Raw genomic sequence first — 23,152 nt, 5'->3', positions numbered from 1 at the left:
AAGAAAAAGTCCTCAATGGGCTACGCTCCCTGTATGGAGCTGTAGACATTCACCTGGTGGACTTAGCAGAATGCTCTCCATCCTGAAACAACAAAACACTAGGCTCCTGTTACATCTTGATATAATAACAGGGTTTTCATTAACTTATTTGTAAATGAGTCTTCCAGAGAAGATGGAAATAAATGTTTTTATATTAACTTAAAAAAAAAGTTAAGCCGCGTGTCTACAGCAGCGTGTACAAGGTGTGCAGGTCGCCCTTAGCCTTTGAGACGCACCCCTGGGACTGTCTCCCTTGACCCACCACCCGGTATGGTAGCAATTAGCCCTGTGTGGCTGCTGTGCCCTTGGCATGAAGGTAGGGTAACTGACAAAGTGTATTTTTCATTTTATTTCATTTTAATTCATTTTCATTTTAACTTAAAAAAAAAAAAAAAAACCAACAACAAAACCCAAAGCAGTGTAAACTATTTTCCCATGACATACAAGCCCACCATTTTGGGCCCATCTGTACTGCACCTGAATCGTAGCATCACACAACGCAACACTGTTGTGTTGTCATGGACGTAGGAGTCATCTAATATTACAAATAACTGCATCATCTGTCTGATCGGTCACGGGGTGCACGCAGTTTGAACTGATTTTACATGCACGATGTAACCATCGTGGGGTGCAGTGTGTTCATTTGACCGTTGTATGTAACACCGAAATTCTTTGAAAAAAAGAAAAAGGACACCTTAAGGGGCAGGTCTGGAGGTATGGAAAAACTTGAAATTTAGAAGGAAGGTGTCGTACTGATATTACATGGAACAGAGCCGTAGGAGCTCAAAACCACAACTGGAACAGTGATGAAAAGCAGACTGGAAAGAAGTCGATCCCAAATTTCACAGGCAATGGTAATTGCAATTAATGAGGCACCGCAAAAAAGGAAAAGCTGTCATGTGGGGGGTTGGGGGGGGAAATGCACGTGTGCTGTTTCCATCATATCATGTTAAGTTGTACTTCCTAAAATGAGTTCCAGAGACCATTCATCAGGAGAGATATTTGTAAAAGAAAAAAAGTGGGGGTGGCGTCAAACAAGTTCTGGAGGGTGGTGAATATTTTTCTTTATTGGAGATTCATACAGTAACTTAGCATAGTATAAGTGTTGCAATATCTGGTTAAAAAAAAGAAATTTTGGGGGCGCCTGGGTGGCTCAGTGGGTTAAGGCCTCTGCCTTCAGCTCAGGTCATGATCCCGGAGTCCTGGGATCGAGTCCCACATCGGGCTCTCTGCTCGGCAGGGAGCCTGCTTCCTCCTCTCTCTCTGCCTGCCTCCCTGCCTACTTGTGATCTCTGTCTGTCAAATGAATAAATTAAATCTTTAAAACAAAAAATAGAAATTTTAAAAACTCGATTTAATCCAGTGTCCCCTGACCCTATTTTACCATTAAAACTTATGTTCTACTTTGTTTTATGTGTTTGGACTACTTGCGGGAGCCCAACATGAGAACAGCAGCCAAGCATGGTGACCCTTGTTCTCCGCAGTGAAGTCCTGGGCTGGGTGTTCTTGGCTAGTGCCCCGGCAGAAACTGGGCTTATCCCCTTCTAAATGATGCAGGCAGAATTCCCTGGCCTTTGATGTGCTGTGAACAGAACCCAAACTAAATAAATAAGTTTCCAGGAAGTTGAAGCTATGGGGATTGGTTTTGGCAGAGTCTCTTGGAGGTGACCTTCATTCTGGAAGATGACCAACAACTGAAAAACTTGCCCCCGGAGGCCTTCAGCCTGGGGATTTTACTTCTGGGGACGTGCACACTCCTTCTGGAATTATCTTCTGGTTCGGATGGTGCCGATACGACAATGGCGTTTCTGGGTTCAGCTCTGAAAAGAAGAAAGGGGCCAACATGCATGAGGTGGAAAAGTTACCTTCTTAAATTCGGAAAGTGCTGAGAGACAGCTTAAGAACCATAGAATGATCTAGAACGTTTTACAAACAGCATCAATAAAGGTATTTGCAAAATGTGTGCATGACGTGTTTTTAAAGATACTTCTCTGCTGCTCACAGCCCCTTACCTGTTACTTCCAGGGGCGTTCGGCTCAGACTCTAGCTGGAGCTCTGGGAAGGATGACACAGATGACTGGGGACAAGCGGCAGAGGAGAAGCAGAGCAGCCTTCCAGGTAAAGGTCAGCTGCTGTTCAAAGGTCAGTTTTTAGCAGGTGGCGGGGTGCAGGGGGTAGGTGCAGGGAGAAGCTGAGCCCGGGAGGGAGGAGACGCCACAGCTCAGACAGGTCCAGCAAAGTCTGGCCCACAGTTCTGCACTTCGGCAGGCCTCTCTGTGATGCATTTCAGTTCAGCTTCTGAATCAGTCGTCTTTTTCCAGCGTGGCTGTCGGTCTCTCCGTGAGCTCAGCCCCAGTCTCTGCCAATCTGGATTTCATCTGTCTTATCCTGAGCTTGCCTTCCACGGGAAGGGCTGCGTTTTCTAGCATGTTCGGACACTGCAGGATGTGGTCCATCCATCTGACCTGCTTATCCGTCTCTCCACAAGAGCACTTGGTCCCTCCGAGGCCCCCACTGCCCCTCTTCTCTGGGGCTTAGTGTCTGGGGGATAGAGCTCTCTGAGCTCTGCTATCCTCTCTTTACCCTCAAGCCCAGTTTGTAATAACCTTCCGATCTCCACATCTCCTCCAAAGCTTTCAGAGCCTCATCTCGCCTTCGCACGGTGGTAGCCAGGCACTCATGAGCTTTCGAGATAGTGTTTTTGTTGTTGTTTTAAAGATTTTATTTATTTATTTGATAGAGACAGAGATCACAAGCAGGCAGAGCAGCAGGCAGAGAAAGGGGGAAGCAGGCTCCCTGCTGAGCAGAGAGCCTAATGCGGGGGCTCGATCCCAGGACCCTGAGATCATGACCTGAGCCGAAGGCAGAGGCTGAACCCACTGAGCCACCCAGGCGCCCCTGTTTTGTTTTTTTTAATGACACATGCAGTGTGTAATACGTAAATCAGTATTTTAATTCTGTAACACTTTGAGACTTTGCACCTGTATTCCAGGATGTAATCACTTGTTCAAATTGTTTTAGATTCTCCTTTTGAGTCGCTGGCATATTGTTTGGAAATCTTTTCAATGGTAAAAGACCATGACCTAATTTTTAGAATGAAAATGACTTTGAGCCCAGAATAGTAAATTAAGTTAGTAATCAAATGGGTCACTCGCACAATTGAAATAGAAACAATAAAATGAGGCTTACATGATGCTATGAGTGTCGTAATGCCCTTAGTCCTCCGGAAGGGGAGCCCCGATATGGGGCCCATGATTTAGAGGGTCCTGCAGATATCACACATACACTAAAAGTAAGAACAGGGATGCCTGGGTGGCTCAGTGCTTTAAGTAAGCCTTTGCCTTCGGCTCAGGTCATGATCTCAAGGTCTTGGGATTGAGCCCCACATCGTGGGGCTCCCTGCTCAGCAGGGAGTCTGCTTCTCCTTCTCCCTTTCCTTAACCATGCTCTCACTTTCTCTGTCTCTCAAATAAATAAATAAATTCTTAAAAAAAAAAAAAGAACAAACACATGGAATCTCTATCACTCAGGGTCTAGTGCTCAGCGTTGATGCGGTGAAACTCCTATCCTTGAAACATCTGTCCTTGTCATTTATACCATTCAGGCCCTAGGGAACAACTTCTTGGCAGTTTCTGTACAATACCCTTGATGTCTTTGAAGCAAAAGGTATACGTCAGTGCTTCTGCCCACACTGCTTCAGGGAACCAGTTGGTTGGAACAGTAGATGTGCCTTTAAGAGAAGAGCTAGATTAATAAACTGGTTAAATATGTTTTCTTGGAGCGCTGAATGCAATAGCTCCTTACTTCGGGAACTGCCATTTCCCAGTTAGTGTCCACGCTTCATTTCTCCCTTCTCTTCATGTTACGATTTGTGACGGAAAGGGCAGTTCACAAAAATTGTAGTGGTGGCTGAGGGCCCTTTGGCAACATTAAATATGAAACAATTCATGTTACTTTTAATTATCTAGGTAGGTCTACATGTAATACGTATGAAGTGTGATCTTAATTCTTTGTAGTAGCTACAAATGGACACTGAAGACTAAAATTGTGAGAAACTGTATTTTTATAAATATTTAATGTTCAGTGGAACTCTCAAAAAATAATTTCAATTTCAAATATTTGTTTCGAATTTTAGTCTTCACTAATTATAGTTTATAATCTGCCATTCATATCAAAAGGTGATTTTAAAAGCATGGGGAAAAAAAAGACTTCTCTGGAAAGTGTGTGTGTGTGTGTATATATATATGTATAATTTTATCTTTAAAATTCTTAACTGTTACTTTAATTTCTATTTTTATGAAAGTGCATTTAAATGATATATATTCTTTGATTAGAAATTTACCTCATTTTTTCATCTTTCCAATCATTACCATCAATAGAACACAAATGATGTGAAAATCTTGATTAGTACAACGTACTGATAGGAAGGAAAAAGAAGTTTTCTGGAAGAAATAATTTATAGATTATATGTTTTCATTTTTTTACTCACCCAAGTTTGCCAACCCCTCAGCAAAATATCCAAGCTTATAAGATAGTAATTAAACTCCGTTGCCTTTGATAATATTGCTTTCAATCTTATGAAATCCAAGCCTTTACACACAGGGTTTTTGTTTTTGTTTTTGTTTTTGCTTTTATTATGATGGTGTATTTGGGGGTGCCTTGGGTGGCTCAGTGGGTTAAGCCTCTGCCTTCAGCTCAGGTCATGATCCCAGGGTCCGGGGATGAAGCCCCGCATCGGGCTCTCTGCTCAGCGGGGAGCCTCCGTCTCCCTCTCTCTCTGCCTGCTTCTCTGCCTACTTGTGATCTCATTCTCTGTCAAATAAATAAAATCTTTTAAAAAAATTATGATGGTGTATTTGTCAAATGAGAAGAATGGGACAGTTTATTTCACTGTAAGTGTGATTCCTAACTCTTAATTATTTAGACATATGGCATGTGGGTCTCAATTTGCACTGTTGCTCCAGGTTCTGCAAATGGTGGGCACGATCTGGGGCTTTATAACAAACAGGTTCGAATACTCTTTTGAGTGCTGCCATCTTGATGATAATACTTCCGAAGGCCGCCCCCAAGGACAACGCTCACTTGCAGATCCATATCTATTTAAAAATTATTTATTCTTCTTTGTTGTAGTACTTTCCTATCACTGGTCGCAGACTTCCACATGAACTATATACAAACAAACATACATACATACACGCATACATATATATATATATCCCTAAAAGGTAATGCATAAATTGGCCTTTTTGAGTGCTTTACAGGTCTATTTGAAAGACTGCTTGCAATCAATTTTGTATTTTAGAGCAAAGACTCTGAGCAAAGCAAGTTATCATCTTTTTAATTTACCTATTTTTTGAAATCTATGCTTTCTTGAAATAGTGGTTCAACCCTCACAGCCATTAGAATCATCTGGAAAGGGTTTAAAAACTATTGACATCCTGTCCTACCCTAGGAGATTTTTATCTGATTGGTCTGGAATAGGGCCCAGGTCATCAGCATTTTATTAGTGTATTTTTATTTATTTCTTGACACAAAGTTTTACTTGGAGATAATTACAAATTGCAAAAAATTGCAAAAAAAAGGAAAAAGGTACATGGAGGTCCCATGTAGCCTTTGCCTTGTTTCCGCCCATGATAAGCTCGCATAACCGTAGAACAATGTCACTTCCAAGAAAATGACACTCTGCTGAGTTTATTCAGATTTATTTATTTATTTATTTAAGATTTTATTTATTTATTTGACAGAGAGCGAGATCACAAGCAGGCAGAGAGGCAGGCAGAGAGAGAGAGTGGAGGAAGCAGGCTTCCTGCTGAGCAGAGAGCCCCATGTGGGACTTGATTCCACGACCCTGGGATAGAGGCAGAGGCTTTAACCCACTGAGCCATCCAGGCGCCCCTTATTTATTTACTTATTTATTTCAAGATTTTATTCATGAGAGACAGAGAGAGGCAGAGCCAGAGGGAGAAGCAAGTTCCCCATGGAGCAGGGAGCCCAATGCGGGACTCAATCTCAGGTCATGATCTTGAGCTGAAGGCAGACACTTAACTGACAGGCCCCAGGCGCCCCACGTTTCTTCAGATTTTATCAGTTTTACCTATGTTTGCACATGTGTGTGTTTCTAGGCAATTTTATCACGTGTAGATTCATGTGATTACCGCCACAGTCAGCGGTGCCCTCCCCACCAGCCTTGCCCATGCCCCCTCCCCCCAACACCTGGCAACCAGCAATCCGATCTCCCTTTCTGTAATTTGGTATTTCCAGAGTGTGTTGTAAATGGGATCGTGCGGTCTGCAGTATGTAACATTTTGAGATTGGCTTTTTTTCACTTAGCATAATTCCCTTGAGGTTCATAGAAATCGTTGCCTGTGACAACACTTTCTTCCCCAGTAGTTCATGTATGGACATACCACAGCTTATTTAACCAACCACCCACTGGGGGTGTATTTGGGTTGTTTCCAGTTTGCAGCTGTTATGAATAAAGCTGCTGCAGACATTCATGTAACGGGTTTTTGTGTGAACCTTAATTTTCATTTCTCTGGCACAAATGACCAAATGTGGAGTTGCTGGGTCATAGAACAAGTGTGTGTTTAGTTTTAGAAGAAGCTGTCAAACTATTTTCCAGAGTGGCTCTACATTCCCACCAGCAAATTATGAATACCCCAGTTTCTCCCCATCCTTGCCAGCATTTGGTGGTGTCACTATTTTTTTTTATATTAGCCATTCTGATAGGTGTGTAGTAATTTCTGGTTTTAATTTGCAATTCCCTAATCGCTGATGATATCGAACATATTTTCATGTGCTTATTCACCATCTGTATATCCTCTTGGGCGAAATGTCCCTTTATGACTTTTGCCCATTTTTAAATTGGATTGTTAAATTTAAATTTTAAATTTACCATGAGTTTATAAGAATTCTTCATATTTTCCAGGTTTTCTTTATATTTTCTAGGTATTTTCTTCTGTCGGATATACAGTTTGCAAATATTCTCTCTGTGTGTAACTCGTCTTTTTGTTCTCCTGAGGGTCTTTCACAGAGTAAAAGTTTTTCATTTTAATGAGACCCAATTTTTCAATTTTTCTTTTCTGGATCCTGCTTTTGGCATCAAGTCTAGGAACTCTTCACCAAGACCTGGGTCCTCAAGAGTTTCTCTCTCTCTTTTTTTTTTTTCTAAAAGATATACAGTTTCATATTTTATATTTACATCTGTGATCCATCTTGAGTCAGTTTCTGTATAAGCTATGAGATTAATCTGAGATTTGTTTCTTGTCCATGCATGTCCCATGGCTATAGCACCATGTCTTGGAAACACTGTCCTTTCTCAACTGAATTATTCTTCGATTTTTGTCAAGAATTAGTTGGGTGTATTTATGTGGGTCTCTTTTCTAGGTCCTTTTTTCTGTTCCCTTGGTCTGTGTATCTATCCTTCTGTCATTACCGCTGTCTTGATCACTGTAGCTATATAAACTTTAATATCACATAGAAGTGATTCCTTCCACTTTATTCTTTTTCAAAATTGCCTTAGTGTTCAAGGTTCTTTGCCTTTCCATATAAATTTTATCATAAGCGTGTCTGTGTCTTGCTGGGGATCATCTCAGGAAATTTTGATTTAACTGGCCTTCAACAGAGCCTGACCTCAGTAATTTATAAAAACCACCCCCACCCCCCCCCCCACCCCCCCCCACCCCCCGCAACCAGGTAATTCTGATGTACAGCCAAGGTCATGAACTTTGGTTTAAAGCTAGACACCACTAAACAAAAATTATTTGGGGGGAATGTGTGATCCAAGTATTGGCTTGAAATTTTGAATAGGTGGGATCTTCTAAGAAAAGTGGATCATGAAATGAAATGAGTGAAAAAGTGAAAGGAGAAGAAATGACAATTTCTTAATGGCTGGGGAGTCTCTCTTGAATCCTCATCCAAGGAGGCGGAAGCCTACATTTGAAACAGTAGTTCAACTAATCTATTTTTTTTAACGATTTATTTATTTTAGAGGGCTCGAGAGAGTGAGCAGTGGGGAGAGAGAATTTGCGCAGACTCCATGCTGAGCACCGAGCCCAGTGTAGGGCTTGATCTCACCCACCCTGAGATCCTGACCTGAGCAGAATCCAAGAGTCCCATGCTTAACCCACTGAGTCAGCGGGGTTGGGTGGGTGGGTGGGTGGGTGCTGCTCAGCCAGTCCAGAAGCTCCAGAGAACGGAAAGACTTGCTCTCCAGCCACAGACTTCTCACTGGGCTGGAACACGCGCAAGACTTAGGTGCCGTCTTGGCCGCACCTACAGAGGCAACATTCTCTAGGCAGGTGTGGCGCAAGTTAAGAATGTGAAAGCATTTCCTCCTCCAGCAGCACAGTGATAAGGAATGTTGAATGTTTAAAGGATTTTAAAAGGTGGGTTAGCTCAGCCAGGTTTTGAACCTGGGCCACATTCAGAAGCTTATCGGAAGGGAAACCAAGAGTGGCAGATACGAAATATATTTGTTGCTGTTGTCTTTCCTTTTTTTTTTTTTTCAACCTAGAGAGTGCAGGGGTGTGTGTGAGGGACGGGAGGGGTGTCTAGAGGAAGAGGGAGAGAAGCAGCCTCTGGCTTGAGCACAGAGCGTGATGGGGGGCTGGTTCTCACCACACCGAGACCGTGACCTAAGCCGAAATCAAGAGTCAGGTGCTTGGCTGAGCCACGGAGGTGCCCCATTTCTCTTTCTTTCTTTCTATCTATCTATCTTTTTTTTTTTTAACTGAAAAAACTTTTTAGCTATATCCAGTGAGCATCAATGTTATTATTTTCCTCACAATTCCCCTGTAATTTAGAGCAGTCGTTAGTGACTAAGTGAATATATGCTCCCCTTAAATGCTATTTATTCATAGTCTATCTACCCCCTGCGATTAATACGTACATAGCTATAGAAATGACAGACTTTTTTTTTTTTTAAGATTTTATTTATTTATTTGACAGACAGAGATCACAAGTAGGCAGAGAGGCAGGAAGGGAGAGAGGAGGAAGCAGGCTCCCTGCTGAGCAGAGAGCCCGATGGGGGACTCATCTCAGGACCCTGGAATCATGACCTGAGCTGAAGGCAGAGGCTTAACCCACTGAGCCTCCCAGGTGCCCCGAAATGGCAGACTTATTCAAAGAACACCATTTCAGAGCAAATTAGTCCTTTTCCTATCTCCGACAGTGTACCAGGTAGCTGGCGCCACCAGAGTCTGGGTCTGGAAACAGATAGTTTGGGGAAGCCGGATGTTTGTTTGCAACTACGTTTATTTTTCTCGAGGCTGCTTTCTGCGGTGTCATAGAACCGGGAAGGAGAAGTCTTTTTCTTGACATTTTCTTCCCCTTGCTCAGCTCATTACCTTCCCTGCCTGCAGTCTCTCGCACAGGGAAGAAAACCGTGCCACCTGCCAGCACTGTCCTGCCCCTGCAGAACCTTGCTCATTCCTGGTCTCCAACGCCCGCCATGCTGCCGGTCTGACACAAAGACCCCCAAGTCTGCATTTTGGTTTTTTTTGTTTTTTGTTTTTTTTTTTTAACTTTTTTTTTTTTTAAGTTTTTATTTATTTATTTGACAGACAGAGATTTCAAGTAGACAGAGAGGCAGGCAGAGAGAGAGAGAGGAGGAAGCAGGCTCCCCGCTGAGCAGAGAGCCCGATGTGGGCCTCCATCCCAGGACCCTGGGATCATGACCTGAGCCGGAGGCAGAGGTTTTAACCCACTGAGCCACCCAGGCACCCCTTTTGTTTTGTTTTTAAAGAAATATGATAATTGGTTAGGTCTCTGGCGGTGTAGGCCAAAATGTCTTCGAAATTTTATTTAGAAGTCCTCATAAGTCACACCAGCCTAAGTCACCACACATTTGCATTTGCTTCTGTTGACCGTGCCTTGTCCCCAAATCTTTCATTAGAGTGACCCAGTGTGGCAGTGTGTCGCGGGCATCCTGTGGCTTTGGGCCTCCCTGCCGTGTGTGGCAATATGGCCTCTTCCATGGTCGTTGCTCGCTGTCAAGGACGGTGCGGACAGGCTCTCCCAGCGGCCAGTTCTTTCCAGTGGCCTCTCCCATGGAACGTTCTCTGTTCTGTCCTCAGCCACAACAGTCCTCCTCTTTGACTTCTGACTTCACTGAGAAGGTGACTGACTGCTTCGGGTCCCGTGGGTGTTCCCCTTTTCTGCTCTTGCCATTCTCCCAATGACTGAGACAGAAGCATTCTGGGGTCCGGCTTCTCGTCTGAAATTGCATGAGAAAGCTTCTAGGTTCTGGGCGGCCTGTGAGGCGTCTTTACTAAGAAATGGTTCTTCCCCTGACTTACCTGTTGCTGCTTCTCTGCTCCTGCCTTAGTCTCTCTCTGTCAACCCCCTGCCCTCCTGCCCCTCAGTCCTCACTGTCTCCGGGGCTTCCCCCATCCCCGTCCTCAGCCAAGCCCCTTTCTCCCCTGCCTTTGGGATAGTCACTGCCCAGGCCCCGGTCAGTTCCATGCCCTCCTCATTTGCATTCAAGGAATTTAGAAAGTGCTTCTATGAGCACAGCCGTGACAGAACTAAGAATCGGAGATTTTGCAAGGTGACTTAGAGCTGGGCTGCTGTTAGGGGCTTTGTCCCCCAGAGACCCGAACTGCCTGTTGGACTTTGTGTGAGTCAGTCTTGCTCCAGGTTCACTGGAGCTGCTGACCGGTGGGAACCGTGTCTTTGTTTTCCCCCCACATTTGCCATAAGCTTCATTGGGGATTGGGGTACAGATGGCCCTTCTTTTTACCCCATCTGTATCTTTGGGGTAAATACCCAGCAGTGCAATTGCAGGGTCCTAGGGAAGCTCTATTTGTCATTTCTTGAGGAATCTCCACACTGTTCTCCAAAGTGGCTGCACCAACTTGCATTCCCACCAACAGTATAGGAGGCTTCCCCTTTCTCCACATCCTCTCCAACACACGTTGGTTCCTGAGAATTGAGGAAGATGGGGACCCCTGCTGGCTTAGTTGGTGGAGCTCGTGACTCTGGATCTCGGGGTGGTGAGTTCGAGCCCCACATTGGGGGTAGAGTTTTCTTAAAAAGAATTGAGGGAGATGTCAGAGAGTCAGCACGAAGACATGAGAAAAGAAAAGAGCGTGGGCTTCGGCGTCTGTGTGGGTAGAATAATGGCCTCCCCAAAGACTGGCCACATCCTAATCCCCGAAGCCTGTGCATTAAGGTTGCAGGTGGAATTAAGGGTGTTCATCAGCTGACCTGAGAGTCTGTTATCCAGGTGGGCTCAAGAGAATCATGAGGGTCCTTTGAAATACAGAGTCAGAAGAATCTGTGTCGAAGTGTTGTGATATGAAAAAGACTTGACCACTTACGGCCGGCTTTGAAGATGGAGGGTACCCACAGAGTGGCCAATGCGGGCAGCTTCTAGAAGATGGAAAGGGCAAGAGGATATAAAAAAAAAGTAAAACTAAAATAAACTATTATTATATATATTTTATATATATTATATATATTTATATATATATTTATATATAATTATATAATATATATATTATATAATATATTATTATTATAAAATAAAAAATAAATAAATAATTAAAAATAAAAAAATTTTTTTTAAAAAGGCAAGAGGATAGATTTTCTAGAGACTCCAGAGAGGAATGCTGCCCCGCTGACGCTCTCATTTCAGCCTGGTGAAACTCATTTTGGACTTCGGAGCTCCAGAATTGTAAGATAAAAACTATCTCCTTCTACTCCTCCCCTGGCCCTGCTCACTCTCTTTCTTGCTCGCTCTCTCCTTCTTGTTCTCAAAAAAATAAATAAAATCTTTAAAAAACAAATGTGATGTTTAAAGCCACAAAGCTTAGGGTAATTTGTTACTGCCACAATAGAAAACTATAATAGAGTCTGGCAGTTTCCTTTCTGCCGCCTTCGAGCTTTGTATGAATTTTGGCAGGCTACGTGACCTTCTCATCTTCAGAGCAGGTGGAATGACACAAGCTTTGAGGGACTTCTATCAGGATTCTGGAGGATGACAATATGTGTACCTTTGGCAAAATACCCACATGTAGCGGATGCTTGGTGAATGTTAATTCTCTTTCCTGTAGAAATGATAATTTCTAACTTGTACTTGAACTAGGGATTTCTTTTTTTTAAAATATTAATTTATTTATTTGAGAGAGAAAGAGCATGCAGCGTGAGCAGGGGTGAGGGGCAGAGGGAGAGGGAGAAGGCAAGAAGCAGACTCCCCACTGAGCACAGAACCAGATATGGGGCTCTATCTCACGACCCTGAGATCATGACATGAGCCAAAATCAAGAGCTGGAGGCTGAACCGACTGAGCCACCCATGTGCCCTCTAAGGGTTTCTAATAGATCCTTCATTCATAGTGAGTCAGCCTTTTCTTGAATACCCTGAGTGACAGGGAGCTCACTCCACTGTTTTTGTTTTCCACGTAATCGTTGTTGCACTCTTCTCCCCACTTTCTATGTACTAGTTTTATTCTGTCTTTTGGAGTTAATGGTAATAAATAGCCACGTGGACACTGCCACACTCTAACGTGCTTTGTGCAAGTCAGAAAAGAGACTACCTCTTTTCAAGGCACTTTACTTTCCTCTGTTGGAAAATTATTACAATGTATCGATTTTGTAGCCCTGGACGCTTTGTTGCCACCTGTCAGAAAAATGTTGCACTAGACGTAGAACCCGTGGCGTGTCTGAAGGGAATGGTGCCCCTTAAATGCAGCGCTAGGTGCTGGGCATCATTGTACGTCCCATCATGGGGCCCTTGGGTGACCACTGACTTATACAACGATGCTTTCCATCTAGAGATGCTTTCACAAAAGTGATCTAATTTGCTCTTCACAGTAGTCTAAGAGATAGGCAAATAAGATCTTCTTAATTTTATTAAGTGGGGAAACAGATTCAAATATTTCACAAATGCCAAAGATCACAGAGCAAGGGTTGGGAAACCTTTCTGACCTCTAACTTTCCTCCAATTCCTATTCCTTCAGTTTCATATCCTTTATGAAATCAAGTGAACGTCCCCATGATTTTGACAAGTGACTGATAAAAATGTTCATAACATCAGGCCTGTTGGATGAAGGGGAAATCTATTGAGAGATTCTTGGTGCTAGCAGCTTTGTTTGATATAATCCCATTCTCTTGAGAAAAAAAAATCGTTATAACCATTTTACAGATAAGGACATAGATTGCTTAGCCAATCGCTCAAATTCCTGAAACCAACCAATAATGAGTATAGAGATGGTCTTGCCTCCAGTTCTGTCTGCATGCAGACACCCGGGTTTTCCTTCTCTCCCGCATACCGCATCTCTCATGGCAGGGCTCAGATCGTTCTGGATTTTAGACTTCCTGTTATTTCTTGTAGGTCAATGTCATATTTCATTTGTGCTTGGTTACTTCCTTCCTTCCACCTACTTCCTTCCTTCCACCCTGAATATCTTTTTAAAAATCTGAGTTAAACAGAGCCTGCAATTGAAACTATTTCTTTAAACCCCCCACGTCCAACCTCTACCCCTTTTGGTGATCATTTGCAATTATGAAATCAGTGTTCCTAACTTGAATACATCCCAAGAGCCTTTTTCCGTTTAGAGGAGAACTTGCAGATTAATTGATAGTAGGCGCACAGTGAAGATTTTTAGAATTTAATTTAGGGATTGCCAGGAACCCAGCATACTTGATAAACCTTAAAGCCACAGGAATTTTAATTTTGTCATTGCTTTCATCGGAAACTACATTTTAAAGTTTCGTTTTCCTCCATTCACTTAACATATGTATCACGAAATGAGGGAAGTAAGAGAGGTACGGAGCTTTAATGATTATTTCACATCCTTCACTCCTCCATTTTACAATGAGTAAATTAACTCAAAGGGCTTGAGTAAACGAAACCGGCAGCTAGCTGGTAAGGCCATCAACATTAGAATGAGAAAAATGGGTTCAATTTAGTAGACATAACTATATCTGAAATTTAGAGCTCAAGTGGGCATTTTTTTAAAAAGATTTTATTTTGTGTGAGAGAGCAAGAGAGCAAGCACACGGGTGGGGGGGCAGTCAGAGGGAGAAGCAGACTCTCCGCTGAGCAGGGAGCCTGATGCCGGTGGGACTCCATGCTGGGACTCCAGGATCATGACCTGAGCAGAAGGCAGTCGCCTAACCAACTGAGCCACCCAGATGCCCCACGCATTTGTTTTTATTAAAAGTCTGATATCCAGGAGCTCCTGGGGGAGGGGGGGGGGTGCGGGCTCAGTCATTATGCGTCTGCCTTTGGCTCAGGTCATGATCCCAGTGTCCTGGGTTCGAGTCTCACATCAGGCTCCCTGCTTGGCGGGAAGCCTACTTCTCCCTCTCCCACTCCCCCTGCTTGTGTTCCCTGCCTCATTGTCTCTCTCTCTCTCAAATAAATAAATAGAATCCTAAACCAAAAAAAGTCTGATATCCATTGCCTCTTCTTTTGATAAGAGAACACTATTTTTTTTTTCTCTTGGGAAATTACTCCTTCCCAACTTTCTTCCTTTACTTCACCTTCAACTTTCAGTCTGAAGGAGGATGGAGTGAATTCGGTCCCAGCTCTGAGGATGGACACGTGGTACAGGCCTGGACAATCAGAGTGGCGCATTCCTTGCTTGGTTCAGGGTAGACCAAGTGACCCATCCTGAGGTGGGCCAGTGAGACTCAGTCCTGGGATTCCTGTTAAGAGGACAGAACACTCTGGTTACTGAAAGGGTGAGACTTTCAGCCTGAATTGCAGGCAGCCATCTTCCCATTTTAAGGGGAGCATTGCATAAAAACGGGGCTATTCTAGAGAAACACGAAGCCTAGATACGGCAGAAGTCCAGTCCTGAAAACATTGAGACCCGAGATCTGGAGGTGTTTGAAGTGTGAATACTCTTGGACTTTTCAGTTATCTGACTAATTAGTTATGTGACACAGTGAATCTCTGCCCTGTTTTCTGTTTGTTTCAGTTGGGCAAGAATACTTGAAATGGGATTTCTGTCACTTGCAACAGAAAGAAACAATGAAAACTTGATCAAAAAGTCCATTGATAAAGGATTGAGAGACAGGGCCTGACAGCTATTTGTGTGGGAAAGGATCTTAGTAGAAATTCTTAACTCATATTCAGTTGAAATCTGATTTCCTGAAATAGGTAATATTAGGTCTCTCTTCTGTACTGAGGAACCAAATGAAATAATGTAAATTTACTTTTATTTTATTATTTTTTTTTTTAAATTTTATTTTATTTATTTATTTGACAGACAGAGATCACAAGTAGACAGAGAGGCAGGCAGAGAGAGAGGAGGAAGCAGGCTCCCCGCTGAGCAGAGAGCCTGATGCGGGACTCGATCCCAGGATCCTGAGATCATGACCTGAGCCGAAGGCAGCGGCCTAACCCACTGAGCCACCCAGGCGCCCCTAATGTAAATTTACTTTTAAATGTACATTTATGGCAGGGATATAATTAACTTCTAGAAAAAGCTGATGATAGTTTCCATCTACACGGCACTGGCCGTTTCTCATCTAGAAGGTTATTTTCAGTTTTCTGAAATGGTTTTCACAGAGACGGGGACAAAGAGTCATGTATCAGGAGGAGGGGGACTAGGATGGGATGAAATCTTAAAACCACACCATCATTGAAGGAACGGACGTTTAGACAAAAGGGGGCACTGGGTGGCTCCATCAGTTAAGCATCCAAACTCTTGATTTTGGCCCAGGTCAGGATCTCAGGGTTGTGAGATAGAGCCCCAGGTCAGGCTCTGTGCTACGTGTGAAGCCTGCTTAAAGTTCTCTCTCTTCCTCTGCCACTCCCCATCTGTCTACCTTAAAAAGAAAAAGTTTAGAGGCACGTGGGTATCTCAGTCAGTTAAGTGGCCAACTCGTGGTTTCAGTTCAGGTCGTGATCTCAGGGTCATGAGATTGAGCCCTGCTCCATTGGGCCCTAGTCTTAGCTTGAAGTTGGCTTGGAACTCTCTCTCCCTCTCCTTGTGCCCCTACCCCTGCTCGCATGCACAAACTCATGCTCTCTCTCTCTCTCTCCCCCTAAAATAAATAAATAAATAAATCTTTTTTTAAAAAAGGAAGTTTTAGACAAGAAAGTGAAGACTTTGGGGGTGGGTAATAAAGAGAGATCTTTACATAGATTTTTAACTGCTATCAATTAGCAGAAAAATTTTTATCATTTTCTTTTCTTTGGCTGAGCCAGAAATAGTGGTTAAGAGTTTCAGAAAGGCAGGGGTGCCTGGGTGGCTCAGTGGGTTAAGACTTTGCCTTCAGCTCTGGTCATGATCTCAGGGTCCTGGGATTGAGTCCCACATCGGGCTCTCTGCTCAGCAGGGAGCCTGCTTCCCCCTCTCTCTCTGCCTGCCTCTCTGCCTACTTGTGATCTCTGTCTGTCAATAAATAAATAAAATCTTTATTTAAAAAAAAAAGAGTTTCAGAAAGGTAGATTTTAACTCAATATGAGCAAAATTTTTAGACAATATGCTCTTTCCTCCATGTCTATCCATGGGTTACATATGAGCCCCAAACGTTGGTTATTTTCTTAGAAAAACCCGCTGACATGAAAGTGTTTTCACTGATTAAACAGTTTCTCCCCCTCCTCCAGTTAATAACTGAGAGCAGACTGTGTTTGTCTGGATATCCTTATATCTATATGGTCTGAGACAATGTTGGAGAAGAGTGTTATATATTCAACGAATGTGCGAATGAAAGTGTTGTTGATTTTTAAAAGTTACTTCAAAAACAATGTTCTACTTTTTTTGTTGTTGTTAAGATTTTATTTATTTATTTGACACAGAGAGAGAAATCACAAGTAGGCAGAGAGGCAGGCAGAGAGAGAGAGGGAAGTAGGCTCCCTGCTGAGCAGAGAACCTCCCTACTTGTCTGATGACTTTGTAAATTTATATAATTGACTGAGATTAGCAAAATATTAATTTATACTTTTATGCTACAGTGCTAAGCACATAGCAGGACTTGATCTCTGTCATCCAAGGAGGAATTAAAAGTGGCCTCATTTAGTTTCCATATATTTTATATAAACTACCCCTATGGCCTGTCATATTGATGTCATATCATATTGATGGGTTAGCTTCCCCCCAAAAAGCACTTCTTGGGGAAGGACTCTATCTTAACAAACTCCATATGAAAGTACTGGCAGGTTCTAACCCACTCAATAGGATGACAATAAGAAATAGAAATAGAACAATGAAAAAGGAAGAAATAAACTGTAACGTTTAAAAGAAGATGCTATGATTTTCTACATAGAAAACTCAAAAGAGGGTGCCTGGGTGGCCCAGTGGGTTAAGCCTCTGCCTTTGGCTCAGGTCATGACCCCAGGGTCATGGGATCGAGCCCCTCATCGGGCTCTCTGCTTGGCAGGAGCCTGTTTCCTCCTCTCTCTCTCTGCCTGCCTCTCTGCCTACTTGTGATCTTTCTCTGTCAAATAAATAACAAAAAAAAAAAAAGAAAGAAAGAAAACTCAAAAGAAGCTCTATGCAAATACAATAACCAGAAAAATTCAAAAGGTTGCCATAGGTAAGATGATAAATCAATTTCAAGAGTACACTGCAGGGGTGCCTGAGTGGCTCAGTGGATTAAAGCCTCTGCCTTCGGCTCAGGTCATGGTCTCAGGGTCCTGGGATCAAGTCCCGCATCGGGCTCTCTGCTTGGCAGGGAGCTGGCTTCCCTTCCTCTCTCTGCCTGACTCTCTGCCTACTTGTGATCTCTGTCAAATAAATAAATAAAATCTTAAAAAAAAAAAAAAGAGTACATTGCAGCAAACAGGACATGTAAGGTAAAAAAGAAAAAATTTACAAGTGCAACAGAAAACATATAGAGTTGTTGAATCAACTGTTGTACCCCTGAGGCTAATGTAATATTGCGGGTCAACTGTACTCATTTGAAAAAAAAAACTATAAAACTAAAAAAATAAAATTCAGATAATTGTTCCCTTTGTGCAGCTGTGATGCACTGAGAAGGGGCACCGAGGGTTTTTTAGGACACCGACTTTCAAATATTTTATGCACTTTTTTAAAAAAGAATTTTGAAAAAACCATGCTTTGCTCCTATGTTTTAAAGTTAACATCAAAAATATTCCATTCCATTCAAAGTTGAAAGAGTAGAAAAAAATATAATTTCCAACATGTTGTAAACATTGACATTTTAAAATAAAACTGTTATATTTTGGCCTTAAAAGTATTTAATAGACTATAAAACAGTAATAATTTTATACTGTCACCAACCAACCCAACCACTGAAAACACACACGGACAAGCTCTTAATATGAAAAAATATGTAAATCTTCCTCTTTTCTCTTTGAATCATATTTCTACTCCACTTCCTGCACAAATCTTTGTCCTGATAAATATACATGCTTGAAAGTCCTCTGCTGATTACCCTTTCAAATTTTCCAAAACAAGATGCATGTAAATGTAATTCTTGACATTCATCTAATTTCCTGACATCATAAGACTATAACCAAAAAAAAAAAAAAAATCCTTTGAGTGTCTGGGTGGCTCAGTAGGTTAAGCATTTGCCTTCAGCTCAGGTCATGATCCCAGGGTCCTGGGATTGAGCCCTGCATCAGGCTCCCAGCTCAATGGGGAGCCTGCTTCTCCCTCTGCCTGCGGATCCCCCTACTTATGCTCTCTCTCTCAAATAAATAAATAAAATCTTTAAAAAAAAAAAATTCTTCTAGATGAAGTTATCTTTTATAAGTATTACTAAATACTTGATCAAACTCAAATATATTATAAATATTGATAAATTAATATAAAAAGTAAAATTTACTAGAAATACATCTCTTTATAAGTGTTATGATCTTACTTCTATGGTTTTAATGAAGAGAAATGTTTCTACTGGTAAGAACTGGTAGTACGAGCAGTTAGTTTATTTAAAAAAATTTTTTAATAGAAAGTAGAGGGACGCCTGGCTGGCTCAGTTGGTGGAACACGTGATTCTTGATCTCAGGGTTGTGAGTTCGAGCCCACTGTTGGGTACAGAGATTGCTTAAAAAAAAAAAAGGAGATATAAAATTATAAGCATTTTATAGGATGAAGTAAGAGGAGGAATCTCAGTAATTACAAAAAATTCATAATATAACTGTTAAAATAGGTTTTAATTATTCCATTGAGTGCCACATATGAAAATGGAACAAAATTACATAAAAGTTTTATCTTTGGGTTTTACCCGAAGTTATCCTGAAAATGTTGGCCGTCCCAGAAAACATCTCAGTTACATTGAAAAGAACCAGAATCATTCTGCTTCTTTAGCTGATCAAGATGTTTTTATTTCCAGCAAATGATACACCCTATGAGAGAGTATTGAGAATAGCTGAAAATAAATGCTTATTTTTAAAATTCGGGGCAGGGGTGGGGGGAGCCAAGTTTTGAGTGTTGAATATTTCTTGTCCGTGTTCTCTTTGTTTTTGGGGCTCCCAGGATGTTTCCCCTATTCTTCGAAAAGGAGGGAAGGAAGAGGGGAATATCCTCGTTGCCACCCGTCCAACCGTATCACCGTCGATCTGATTTCAGAACAACTCCACAGGAACTGAAATATTTGATTCTAAATCCCGTGCTTTACTCTTAACAGAAACATATATAAAATGGGAAACAAAAAAAGCTCTGTGGGTTTATTGTACCCTTAATGCTTCAGGAGACCTGGCCATCTGGAGATGGTGGACCGCTGTGAGAATTGCAAGGATGCTGTGGTCGAGTGGAAGGATCGTGTGAACTCAAGAGTTCTTAGGTGAATTGGCTTTAGGCAGAGTACGTATGGAATTTGGGCGTCTAGCAGTAGACTTCCTGAGATTGGTAGGTGCTTATGTATTCTAGAAAGTCCTTATGTCCCCGGGGTTGGGAGGGGAGTCTGTATTTGAGGAGCGCTATTGATGGTGTTCCTGATGTTCTGTTTCTTAAAATGGGTGGAGGGAACATGCATTCCTATTTTACTATTTTTATTTAAATTACCATTACTATTTACCATTGTTATTTAAATTAAATATATAATAACACTTATACATATGATATATCTTCCAAAAAATATAGTTTAAAAAAATCTATGATGGGGACGCCTGGGTGGCTCAGTTGGTTAAGCTGCTGCCTTCAGCTCAGGTCATGATCCCAGGGTCTCGGGATCGAGTCCCGCATTGGGCTCCTTGCTCAGTGGGGAGCTGCTTCTCTCTCTGCCTCTGCCTGCCACTCTGCCTGCTTGTGCTCTCTGACTCTCTCTCTCTGACAAATAAATAAATAAAATCTTTTTAAAAATCTATGATGCTTGCAGGAAATTTTATTTCTTTCTCTGATTTTGTTTCTCTCTCTCTCTCTCTCTCACACACACACACACACACACACACATGGGGAATCTGCAGGCCGGGAAGATTGGGTTCGTAATGAGAGAGGGAAGCTGAAGGACTCCATGAAAATCTGCTTTTTGCTCCTTTTCCTGCTTCTATTCTTGCTAGGCCCTGCACCTCACCCCACTTTACACAAGCCTCAGAATGCATATAGTGTCTGTCCTTCTTGTAAGGGACAGAGTTAATGAGTTCTTTAAAATCAATAACACCTAAAGAAGCACCAGGTGAGAGTGACCAGATAAAGCCATCATATGCGTATTCCAGACCAAGTGCACTGGACATCTTGACACCTGGGCCTTCGTCTTTGTTCTAACCGGTTTCTGGATGCCTTAGGGGACATGTACACCAGACTACTGTCCTCAGTAAAAACTTTCAGACGCCAAGAAAGGATGAGACTCCCTTCTTTTCTTTCTGAGTCTCCCAGACACTCTACCTGCATTCTCTTTATACCTTCAGTAAACCTTTTTTGCCTCCTGCGGCCTCAGGTTTGATTTCCATCTTGGGTGAAGCCAAGGACCCTCTGGTTGGTCCTATGGGGGACCCTGCCTGCCTGCGTCTATAGGTGTGTTCTGCGAAAGGGATCTGTATGTAAAATGGCCTCCAAAGGCCAAAGGAGCTAGAAGACTGAAGGAAAAGTTCGAGAAGTCTAGCTTGATGAGAAATGGTTTATTAGGGGGCTTAGGGACAGAAGCGTGTCTTGCACTGCTGCAACAGGACTCGGTCTTTGCAACCCCACCTCTGGCTGAGACCTGCTTTTATGGTTGTAGAGGCTGGGAGCCACTCAGGAGGAGAATGGTTGAGAATAGGTGTGTGTCCGGGCGCCTGGGTGGCTCAGTGCCTTAAAGCCCCTGCCTTCGGCTCAGGTCATGATCCCAGGACCTGGAATTGAGACCCGCATCGGGCTCTCTGCTCAGCGAGGAGCCTGCTTCCTCCTCTCTCTCTGCCTGCCTCTCTGCCTACTTGTGATCTCTGTCTGTCAAATAAATAAATAAAATCTTAAAAAAAAAAAGAATAGGTTTGTGTCATTGTCATATCTCCAAGGCAGATCAAGGACGTTATGCCACCAGGGAGTCCTTAAGGATGTGGTTAAACAAAAGGAAAGAATGTGCAGTGGGGGGCTGTGCTCACCAAGGTTTTAGGTTACAGAAAGGCTGTCTTAGCAGATTTGTCCAAGATCATGTTAACCTGGTTCACACAGTGTGACCATTGGGAAAAATGTAAAAATTTCATAGCTGGCAGGAGAATTCACTTCAGGGAGAGAACTGTCTTTTTTTTTTTTTTTTTTAAAGATTTTATTTTATTTATTTATTTGACAGCTAGAGATCACAAGTAGGCAGAGAGGCAGGCAGAGAGAGAGAGAGAGAGAGGAGGAAGCAGGCTCCCTGCTGAGCAGAGAGCCCGATGTGGGGCTCGATCCCAGGACCCTGGGATCATGACACCTGAGCTGAAGGCAGAGGCTTTAACCCACTGAGTCACCCAGGCGCCCCAAGAGAGAACTGTCTTTATGTAGGAAAATAATACGCCCTTTAATGGGATAGATTTTAAAGAACTTGGTAAGCAAAGTGATAGTTCAATAGTTTTACATTAAAAATAAAGGAATTTGAATAAACCGTTGCATATATGGTTAAATGATATTCCATATGGACGTCAAGACCACTCAGTGGGGAAATGACTGTCTCTTCAATGAATAGTGTTGGGAAAAATAGACATTCACATGCAAAAGAATGAAGGTGGACCCTTATCTTCCATCATATCCAAAAATTAATTCAAAATGAACTGTAGACCCAAATGGAAGACTCAAAACTAAAAACTCCTAAAAGGAAACATAGGGGAAAACTTTTTTTTCTTTTTTTTCTTTTTTCTTTTTTTTTTAAAGATTTTATTTATTTGATAGAGAGAGATCACAAGTAGATAGAGAGGCAGCCAGAGAGAGAGGGAAGCAGGCTCCCTGCTGAGCAGAGAGCCCAATGTGGGACTCGATCCCAGGACCCCGAGATCATGACCTGAGCTGAAGGCAGCGGCTTAACCCACTGAGCCACCCAGGCGCCCAAAACATAGGGGAAAATTTAATCACATTAAACTTGGCAATGGTGCCCCTGGGAGACTCAGTCAGTTAATCGTCTGCCTTCAGCTCATGTCATGATCTCAGTGTCCTCAGATCAAACCCCGCATCAGACTCCTTGCTCAGGGGGGAGCCTGCTTCTCCTCTCCCTTTGCTGCTCTCCCTGCTTGTACTCTCTCTTTCACTCCATCTCTCACTCAAATAAACAAACAAATAAATCTTAAAACAGACATACAAACTTGACAATGTTTTCTTGAATACAATACCAAAAGCATAACCAACAAAGATAGAGAGGTAAGTGGAACTACATCAAACTTAAAAGCTTTTGTGCATCAAAGGACACACTCAGCAGAATGAAAAAACAACCTGTGGAATGGAAGAAAGTAATTGCAAATCAAGTATCTGATAAGGAAGGGATTAACATCCAGAATATATAAAGAACACCTACAATTCCCCAACAACAACAAAAATCAAACAACCTGATTTAAAAATGGTCAGATGACCTGAATAGCCATTTCTCTAAAGAAGACATCCAGATAGTGAATAACCACCTGAAAAGTTGCTCAACATCCCTCATCATCAGGGAAATGAAAATCAAAACCAAAGTGAGAGATACCACATTATACTCATCAGGATGACCACTGTTTAAAAGAAATTACAGAAAATAGTAAGTGTCGACAAGGATGTGTAGAAATTGGAAGCCTCGTACACCGTTGGGGGGAATGTAAAATGAAACAG

At 42.4% G+C, this 23,152-nt stretch overlaps 1 protein-coding gene across 5 annotated transcripts in view; it reads left to right on the top strand.

Annotated features, from left to right (window-relative positions):
* Positions 1-23,152, top strand: part of MBOAT1 (membrane bound O-acyltransferase domain containing 1) — a 250,232-nt gene that overhangs the window by 106,254 nt on the left and 120,826 nt on the right. For 4 of the 5 annotated variants that reach the window (XM_046006674.1, XM_046006673.1, XM_046006677.1 and 1 more), the window contains one exon: positions 2,065-2,181. In XM_046006674.1, the coding sequence (XP_045862630.1) occupies positions 2,065-2,181 (117 nt within the window). The remainder of the gene's footprint in view (positions 1-2,064; positions 2,182-23,152) is intronic. The other variant, XM_046006675.1, reaches the window with a different exon arrangement.

This window comes from Meles meles, chromosome 5 (assembly GCF_922984935.1).
Source record: "Meles meles chromosome 5, mMelMel3.1 paternal haplotype, whole genome shotgun sequence".
NCBI classification, from domain to species: domain Eukaryota; kingdom Metazoa; phylum Chordata; class Mammalia; order Carnivora; family Mustelidae; genus Meles; species Meles meles.
The sequence above is the reverse complement of the archived record's forward strand: the minus strand, read 5'-3'. Positions and strand labels throughout refer to the sequence as shown.